Source organism: Berghia stephanieae, unplaced genomic scaffold (assembly GCF_034508935.2).
Source record: "Berghia stephanieae isolate SIO BIC M18660-M18661 unplaced genomic scaffold, UCSD_Bste_1.3 scaffold5, whole genome shotgun sequence".
In the NCBI taxonomy this organism is placed as follows: domain Eukaryota; kingdom Metazoa; phylum Mollusca; class Gastropoda; order Nudibranchia; family Aeolidiidae; genus Berghia; species Berghia stephanieae.
Window position 1 is genome coordinate 161778 of NW_027626399.1, and position 10619 is coordinate 172396.

At 35.8% G+C, this 10619-nt stretch overlaps 1 protein-coding gene across 2 annotated transcripts in view; it reads left to right on the top strand.

The window, feature by feature from the left end:
• The window catches only part of LOC144961928 (uncharacterized), a 47449-nt gene extending 43882 nt beyond the window's left edge, over positions 1-3567 (top strand). For both annotated transcript variants that reach the window (XM_078894951.1, XM_078894952.1), the window contains 2 exons: positions 2339-2427; positions 3318-3567. In XM_078894951.1, coding sequence (XP_078751077.1) covers positions 2339-2391 — 53 coding nt within the window. In that variant the 3' untranslated portion in view covers positions 2392-2427; positions 3318-3567. The remainder of the gene's footprint in view (positions 1-2338; positions 2428-3317) is intronic.
• The last annotated feature ends 7052 nt before the right edge of the window (positions 3568-10619 follow it).

The following is a 10619-nucleotide window of genomic DNA, read 5'->3' on the forward strand; positions in this document are numbered from 1 at the left end:
TTGGTGTCATCGCTATTTTACATTGTCACAAGCAACACTTGATATTGGATATTACAAAGTGCCACCAAAAAAGTATGTTTTCAGCTGTTATTCTATTTCCAACTATGATATTATGACATCTCACATAAGACTGTGATTTTGAAACAATTAATTATTTCCTTGTAATTCTAACTTTTTATGTTTCAGGGTTGTATCAATCAAGAAAAAGACAAAACTCAAGCTTTCGACAAATCCAGATAAAAGAAGGGTTGTCAAGAAATTTGATTTGATTTACTATTAACACACTAAATTACTACAAACTAGCAGATTTGAGCAGTAGGGCGGATGTTACGGTATGGTTACATGAATTCATTACCATGGCTGATATTTATCTAGTGTTTGTGTGACTTCTGGTACTTTTTGTGACCATTGGTGTCATTGGTTAAAATGTCACAGGTGACACTTAAGTTTGAAGTTTCAAATGTATTTCTGTTTTCATGTTCTTCAAAGCTTGAAATGTCATTGAATTACATTTTAAAAGGCTATATTACATGTGTTCAGTTGCTATTCTTGATTTATTGAGGCAAAATTGCGTTCTAGTGCCGATTTTGACCAAAGTATAGCAACAATGGTATTACTAATTTCTAAGTATATTTCAAATTTAAAAGTATTGAGTTTCTTAAAATATTATTGAATTTCATTTTAGAGTAGGTTATTGTGCTTTTTTGACTGAAAATAATGATATATTATGGACAATATTGTGATTTGGTGTGGCTTGTGACATAAGTAATGGTGTCACCGGTCTTATGTCACAAGTCACATTCAGATGCTCTAATTTCCATGTAAATTTCTATTTTTGAAGCCTTTGGTTTCTGAATATTATTAAATTCCATATTTAACTATGGTTATTACACTGGTTTGACTGAAATTAATGATATATGTCGAAATTGCAATTTGGTATTGCTTGTGACATAAGTAATGGTGTCATCGGTCTAATGTCACAAGTGACACAATGTCGCTAAATAAGATATGATTTGGTCACATTATTTCCCAACATTTTATTCCAAAATTTTCTGAACATTGCTGGTAATAAACATATGCAATATTGTTGTTGTTGTTAATGTACAATAATTTTTATGAAATAATATATTTGCATTCTATCTTGCTTGTGACCGATGACACCAAAAAGCAACATTTTCTCCAATAGTTGGTAACACTATTGTACTATGATTGTTGTTGATTGTGTCTTTTTGTCTATAACTTACTAAATAAAGTTTGATACTCAACAAAAATCATTTGGTTATTGAGTTTTTTTGTTCATTTTGGTGTCACCGGTCACAGGTGACACCAGCAACCTATAGGTATTGTTGACGTTATTGTGCTGCGTTAGACCTTAAAGTTATCTAAAGGGCCTTTGATTCATGAAGTACAGGGTTTTTGCTACACGTTTAGAAACATGAATGGACTATTACGTCACTTTTATTTTGAGAAAAAAAAATGGCACCTTTTGACCTTGGCTCATATATATATATATATATATATATATATATATATATATATATATAATGATAACAAATGAATATCTTTATAGGAAACATGAGTATCAATTAAGAGTTTTGATTCCTGTTAATTTTTGGTTGTGTCTACTTACTGCCAGACGAAAACACAATATTAATTATAACTCCTACACACTAGTATAATCACATTAATTAATAGTTAACCTAATGTAAATTTTTCACTGACCCTCGCGCACAGTTTTCTCGCTATGTGGGATTTTTCGCGTTGACTATAGAGCAGTGAGCTCTAAGTAGATGAAATGGAAAGAGACCGTTATCTCCTCTCGACTCTGACTTATAAGGGTTTCGACGGGAGTTGGATAATCTCAAAGAGCCAATAATCTCAGGATTTTGGTGGGCCTGCTATTATTATTGGTGATTGTCCCTTGTCCAGTCGTGTTCTGGGTGTCGTAACTGTAGCGTCCGTGAGCTTAGAAAGTCCCCCTTCAAGTGACATCTCCGAGTGACGTCTTCCACATGTCTAACATATAGGTGCGAATTGAGGTCTAAATGCAGGTGAGAAACCAGATGGCTCCCATTTCATTGTCCCAGAGCAAGAACGATAACACATTGTTACGCTTGATTGCCGTTGGTGGTAGTTTTGTATTGAGTTGTGTGTAGTGGTGTATTTACAATCGTGGGAAGTTGAGGCGATTGAAATATGTCATTACAATAATAATGATAATGATAATAATAATAATAATAATAATAATAATAATAATAATAATAATAATAATAATAATAATAATAAACCATGACTTTCGCTTGATCTAGATAATCATTATTTGTTTCTGTTTTCTCAGCTCCAGTTGCGCTTTCAAAAGCGGCAGACATGAAAATGAAAGATGGATGCTAAAACTGACGTGGATCCGTTTAAATAGATTTGTAACAGGTAAGACCCTAGAAGGAGAAGACAAATTGAGAGAGGGAAAGAAAGAAAGAGAAAGACAGGGTTAGAGACAGAAATAGAGAGAGAGAGAGAGAGAGAGAGAGAGAGAGAGAGAGAGAGAGAGAGAGAGAGAAAGGGGGGGGGGATATGGGAGAGTTATAGAGTGAGGCAGAGTATTTAAGGAATGGAGAGATAAGGGAGGCAGATAGGTTGATACTTTTTTAAAATATGAAGGCTTATGTTAATACTCTTTGGCTTCAAAGTGCCTTGTCGGATAATAGGTTTCCTCTCAGTGGGGATTCTACTCTGAGTGTCAGAACAGTGTCTCAGTATGAAAACTGACATGTCTGACTGTTGGTGTCCAGGAGATGTGAAATGGTCAGAAACAGGTACATGTTTCTGCTGAGATGTATCTCTCAGGTGCTCACTAAATGGTCAATTCACATAAGGGGAAATGGATACTCGTTGTTCTATTAACAAACAGGCAAGTAAGACAGTTTCTACTATAGGGAGGCATGCCAATGGCGAGGGGTAAAGAGGGCTGGCGTAAACGGCTATGTACCCTGAAAGTCCCCCTGTCTTAGGCTTGATTTATATAGTTTTGATCACAGTTTACGCTTTATCTCATTACTGCATCTCCTTCTCTCTCTCTCTCTCTCTCTCTCTCTCTCTCTCTATTTCTTTCTTTCTCTCCCTTTCTCCTTCCCCTGCACACACACACACACACATACACACACACACACAAACATACACATTTTTATCTCTAATGCCAATGTAATATAACATATAATTTCCTTTTCATGTTTACCTGAAAAAGCTAAAGGCCGAAAGGTCGTTTACATTGTGTTGCATATTTGATGAGGCATTTTTACTCCCTTTATTTCACTATACAGGATGCCAGTGACTGGTTGAGCCGGATACAGATCTTAGCTTTATTGTTTGTCAAATTGTCATTAATGTAAATGTGTTCCAACAAACAACTGGCATTTGTTCCACTCCTTGCCTTGGAAAACCGTATTATTTCTTTGTAAAAACGTAATCGTTGAATAATGTTTCTAACCCTTGGTATAACATATTTATTCAACGATTACATAATATTTTCGCTTAATTTATTAGCTGAATAAAATTTGATAAGACAGCTGATTGGTCATTTACAATAACCTTTTAGTACGTATGAACACAATTCTAACGTTCTTCTCATTTTCTTTGGGACAAAGTCAAACTCAGAAAAACACAAATGGCGAATCGACAACTCTACTGCCAAAATAATCCAAAAAATTCCCATTAAAATTCATCACCAATTATTCATTCTATCTGAATCATCTTGTGCTGGCGAACTCAGGCCCCCGGCGCCATATACATACAGAATAATAAAATTATGGACAAAAGATAAACATCAACCTTCAACGTTATGATCGTCAAATTGATTTGAAGGAGCACAGCTTTCCATTCTATGAGAGAGTAAAAAAGAAACAAAACAAAACAATCGGGAGGCCTTCCGAAATCTCCTGCATCCCCAGTATTCTTTCAATTTGTATTTTCACCGTTGATCTTATGTCATGTGATTATTTATTCAATTTGTCATCATATAAAAGCATTTTAAACTCTATCGACAAACCTTTATAGATTAGTCAAAGTTTAATATTTCCGAACACGACCATTGTTTTATCATCCTTGGCCGCCATTGCGGTCTGTCTTTTTTTTTTTTATGAAACCCGCCGATAATCATAGGTTCAGGTTCACTCCCGACTGGTGTACACTTCCCCGAGTTTCAGGTTCACTCCCCACTGTTACCTACTTCCCATAACTTTGCCGGATATTGTCGGGTTTGGCCGGGTTTCGTAAAAAAGCACTAATTGCTTAATTACTAAATCCATACAGACCAGGCCACTGAAGCGAATTTTACACCTCGTTCCGCAAGGTGAAGGTATTCACTAACTCAAGGCCAAATAGGGAATGAAATAATCATTCACTCAGAATACAGAACTATACAGCAGTCCTTTCTTAAGAACTGATAAAACTATACAATAAAAACAGTATGTTTAACAAGCACAACGAAGTAAAAATGTCCAGGTATCAATATGTAGAAATCACAACAACAAAAAACTACACGAGAGCACAGAACAGTACATCTTGCCTGTTAGGCGTGTTGACAAACTCTAGATTAGGTCTATTCAATGGATCTCGAAACAAAATCAAAGTCTACACTCTGTTCACTTGTATCTTTTGTGATGATAAAAAAGAATATTACAAATCATTTTCATAAACTTCGGGCTTTGTGATAAAAAATCTCAGTATATTTCTGAATGAAGTTTCGCAGCAGTCGGATGTTTCAACTCTTCCAACGGCCTCTTGCCGTCATAGCTTTTGATTCATAATTTGCAGTAAAAACAAATCAAAACAATGGTTTTACATACTGTATCGTGCTGTATCATTCTATTATTTTCATTTTACCCACAGACGTTTGGTTCCTTTTAAATCAAATTTTGTAAATTATCATTATATTAAAAGACTACCATTACTGAGGTCGCCGTCATCGTAACGATCTAGTAGTGTTGGTTACATCGTAACAATCTAGTAGTGTTGGTTACATCGTAACAATCTCGTAATAATAATAATAATAATACTTTATTGCATCCCAAAAAGGAAATTTTTTGTACAGACGTGTTATAATTTACACATAAGATAAAAATACAATGGAAATAGGATGTATATATATATAAAAGGAGCAGCTCTATAACCAGAGCTGCGCTTTATAATATGAATAATTTCAACACTGTAAAATAGTTAAAACTGTCACTATAAATTGAAAATTGAAAAGATTGCAAAACAAATAAATTAATAAATTAATATTTATATTTTTAAAAAGTAAAAATGAGAAATAATTATATAAAATGATTATTGCTTGTTGTTATAAAGCCTGATACTGGACGGCAGAAAAGATTTTCGGTGTCTCTCTGTTTTCGTTGAAATAGAGAAAGGGCGACCACTTCTTTCTGACATAATAATTGATGGTCTTAGTGGATGATACTGGTCATTTAATATTTTAGTTATTTTATTTATACAAAATTTCTCGTATAAAAGATCTACATCGTCAACATCATTTATATAGCGTTTAATGGATTTTTTAATATTTGAATTTATTTTGTTCCTTTCCACTGCTAAGCAATTGCCTCCCCAAGCTGTTATACAAAATGACAAAACACTTTCGATTACTGCTCTATAAAATAATGTGCAGAGGGTTTTATCTATTCTAAACTGAGAGAGTTTCGATAAAAAATATGTGCGTCTGCACATCTTATGCCTAATTATTTTCAAGTGTTCATCCCACTTGAGCCTGTCATCAATCGTTACACCAAGGTATTTGTAGTGAGGAACTCGCTGGACGAATTGGTCCTTTAATTTTAACGGTTCTATCGGTTCCTTCACTCTCCTAAAGTCAATCACTAGCTCCTTTGTCTTGCTTATGTTAAGCTTTAGGTGGTGAGCATCACACCAAGACACAAATCTATCAATTTCTTGCCTATAAGCCACTTCGTTGCCATTTGTTATGAGGCCTTGAAGAGCGGTGTCATCTGCAAACTTTATTAAAGGTACACTCAGGTTTTGACTTCTACAGTCATTCGTGTATATTGTGAATAATACAGGGGACAATACACAACCTTGAGGAGCACCAGTATTTGTAGTTATACAGGAAGATTTGTTTTGCCCTAATTGAACATATTGTGCTCTCTCCGTAAGAAATTCGAGCACCCAAGCAATTATATACTTGTTTAAATTCAGACTACTCAATTTTTGAACAACGAACTGAGGTTGCATTGTATTGAACGCTGAAGAAAAATCTGCAAAAAGCAATCTGCAATAGCTCCTAGCGTGATCTAGATGCCTGTAGATGTTGTTTGTAAACAGCAAAATGGCATCCTCTACGCCACGTCCTGGTTTGTAAGCAAATTGATGACTATCACTCAATGGCATAAACTGATTCCTAATTTTAACAAGTTTTTCTAGATTTCATGACTATTGAAGTCAGTGCAACAGGTCTGAGATCGTTCATAGTTTCAAGTTTTTCTTTTTTTGGAACAGGAATAATTTTTGAAGTTTTCCAAATTTCAGGGATTGAAACGCATTGGAGGGACCAGTTAAAAATATGTGTATAAATGGGGGAAAGCTGGTGGGCACATTCTTTTAATAGTTTTCCTTTCAATCCATCCGGCCCAGCAGCCTTCCTCTCGTTTAGTTTCGAAAATACGAATCTCGTTTCTCTTCACTGACCTCAATAGTCATTTCATCTTCCAAAGCCCTGTCTAATTTATGTTTTTCATTTTCAATATCAAATTTGTTTGCTGTGTCGAAACGTGAATAAAATTTATTTAAAGTTTCAATTTCGATATCTTCTGATATAATCGTGGGCTTTGGATTATAGTTCACAGCAGTTTTAAGCCCCCGCCACGTGTCCCGTATATCCCCAGAAGAAAAGCATTTTTCAATTTTATTTGTGTACTTATCTCTATAACTAGATATTACCCTCTTTATCTCTTTTTGTTTTGTTTTCAGATCTTTTTTGTTTCCACTAGTATAGAGAGTTTTCTTTTGGTTCAATAAAAGTTTTAGATCTTTTGTTATCCAAGGCTTGTTGTTAGGATAACATTTTATTTCTTTTTTACAAGACACTAGCTGTTCACAGAATTTTAAATACTCACTCACACAGTCATTCAGCTCATCCACACTATCACATGATTCGATAAAAACATTCCAGTCAGTGCATTCAAAACAACCACGCAAATCTTCACACACACTTCCATTCCAGATCGGTACACTTTTCCTTACTGGTTTTACACGTTTAAAAACAGGGCGGTAGGTGGGGAGTAGCAAGAGCATGCAGTGGTCAGATAAACCTAATGGGGCACGGGGTAAACATTTATAACTATTTTTAATATTACACAGGAATAAATCTAATGTTTTTTTGTCCCTTGTCTCGCAGTCCACGTATTGATGAAGTCCCGGGAGAGTAAAATCGTTACATTGGTTAAAATCGCCAGTGACCATCAATACGGCATCGGGTGACTTAATTTGAATGTCCTGTATTTCTTTCATCAAAATATTTTTCGCTGTGGTGTTGTCTGATGATGGTGGAATGTAGACGATGATGATGGCATGAGTATATTCCCGGGGTAGGTAATATGGTCGTGACGAAACAGTAATAAATTCAATATAATCGTCACAATACATTTTCTTTATCTGACAGTTATTGGGGTGGCACCATTTGTTGTTAATATATGTGCACACCCCACCCCCAGTTCGTTTATTTACATTAGTCCGATCTCCTCGAAATAGTGAATATTGTTCAATATTAAAACATGATGATGGTATGTGAGGAGATAGCCAAGTCTCTGTTAACGCTATTATGGAGGCTTGACGATAGTCATTATTAAAACGACACAGTGAAAACAGTTCATCAATTTTATTTTTCAGTGATCTTACATTACCTGTCACTACACAGGGTAAAAATGGACGAAAAGGCCGTCTGTTAAATTTTGTTTTTATTCCTCCCTTTCTCCCCCTCTTTCTTACTTTAAAAAACGATGTGTCAATAGTGGGTGGTGGGGGTGACACGGGTTGGAGGGATCGGAGAGTCTCTGGAGTATAAGTTATCGATAGGCTTATTTTGGCAGCAAAATCACAGGCTAAAACACCATTTATGCTTATAAATATACTAATAAATATAAAAATCAGGAACAATATATACTTCACATCCATTTTGAATAAAAATTAGGCTTAAATTCCGACGATTGTGTAGTGTTGGGTACATCGTAACAATCTAGTAGTGTTGGTTACATCATAACGATCTAGTAGTGTTGGTTACATCGTAATAATCTAGTAGTGTTGGTTACATCGTAACAATCTCGTAGTGTTGGTTACGTCGTAACGATCTAGTAGTGTTGGTTACATCGTAACGATCTAGTAGTGTTGGTTACATCGTAATAATCTAGTAGTGTTGGTTACATCGTAACGATCTAGTAGTGTTGGTTACATCGTAACGATCTAATAGTGTTTGTTACATTGTAACGATCTAGTAGTGTTGGTTACATCGTAACGATCTAGTAGTGTTGGTTACATCGTAATGATCTAGTAGTGTTGGTTACATCGTAACGATCTAGTAGTGTTGGTTACATCGTAACGATCTAGTAGTGTTGGTTACATCGTAACGATCTAGTAGTGTTGGTTACATCGTAACGATCTAGTAGTGTCGGTTACATCGTAGCAATCTAGTAGTGTCGGTTACATCGTAGCAATCTAGTAGTGTCGGTTACATCGTAGCAATCTAGTAGTGTCGGTTACATCGTAACAATCTCGTAGTGTCGATTACATCGTAACAATCTAGTAGTGTCGGTTACATCGTAACAATCTAGTAGTGTCGGTTACATCGTAACAATCTAGTAGTGTTGGTTACATCGTAACAATCTCGTAGTGTTGGTTACATCGTAGCAATCTAGTAGTGTCGGTTACATCGTAGCAATCTAGTAGTGTCGGTTACATCGTAACAATCTAGTAGTGTCGGTTACATCGTAACAATCTAGTAGTGTTGGTTACATCGTAGCAATCTAGTAGTGTTGGTTACATCGTAGCAATCTAGTAGTGTTGGTTACATCGTAACAATCTAGTAGTGTTGGTTACATCGTAACGATCTAGTAGTGTCGGTTACATCGTAACGATCTAGTAGTGATGGTTACATCGTAACGAGTATGACGATTTTCCTGGTAAGGAGAGGGTTAATAAATTTACCGCTTCTCAAAGCGCCTTACAAGGGGTCCCTGGCCAACAGCAACATTAAACATGTAGGACGGGACATGACGCCTGTTAGGCGATATTATTACAATTTTTCGGACAAAGACAACACTCTTAACGACAGGGTACTCATTTTACACCTGAGTACGGTGGGAGAATGTGAGTAAAGAGCCTTTTCCAAGGACTCAATCATGCGCCGAGCGCGAGGCTCGAACCCAGGACCTTCCGATCCGAAAGCGAGTGTCATATCACTAGACCACATTTAATGAAATGATCAGCTGGGATGGCAATCATAAATAAATCTATAATAATATAGCATCAAGAAACAAGCAGCCTCAAAATCGATATTCCAGTTGAAAGATAACGGGGAGATTGTTTTATAAACAATAACATAAATGAAATCTACCTCTCTCTGATAATTGTTATTGTTTTTATACCGCCAAATGGGTGACGACTTATCACGCCGTTTTCTCGTGATTATATTATAAATGTTTAACTTTACACATAGTTTTCTGTGTTTGTTATTTTGACCACGCGGTAGAACAGTGGGTATTTTAATTAGACACATACCATTGATTGCGAAACGTGTGTAGTTTCATATGCTAACCAATCTGCCATTGTTTGCATTATGACGACTGTCCGAGAGGCGTGGTTATCTATGTGATTATATTGCACTGCTTTCCCGCCGAGAAAATGTCATAATATAGATAGAACGAAGTTGACGTCACTCGGGTCTTTGTTATTGTTTTTTGCCATCCGCGTTTATGGGTAATTCTCACTAAACTGTATGAACAAGACTGTAAATGTTTAAAGTTACACCGAGTTTTGTGTGTTGGTCCGGTATACTTCAGGATTGCAATGCTGCGAGCATCTTCTATCTATAGATATGCGCTTGGTCATCCGGAAGTATAATGGACCAACACACACAACTATGTTGAACGTTTATAGTCTGGATAATACAGTTTAGTGAGAATTATTCATAAACGTGGATGGCAAAAAACAATAAAAGCCTGAATGACGTCATCTTCGTTCTATCTATAGATATCACTTAATACAATTTTGAATTATTCAATTATATATATATATATTATAGATATATAAATATATAATGATACTTGTCTTTAGATCGGAATGTTCTGGGTTTGAATCCCGCGCTGATCGGCTCATACGGGAGTAGTAGTAAAAGGCGATTTACTCACTTTCTCTCACTATCCCCAGGTGAAAAATGGGTACCTGACTATTCAGAACGTTGTCTATATTTCCGAAATATTGTAATACCCCCTAATTGTCATCGTGTCTACATGCTATGTGTTGCTGTTGGCTTGAGACCCCTTGTAAAGCGTTTTGAGAATATTTTGTGGTAATGCGCTTCATCAATGATCAGGTTAAGTTCAAGTTCTTGTAGAAGA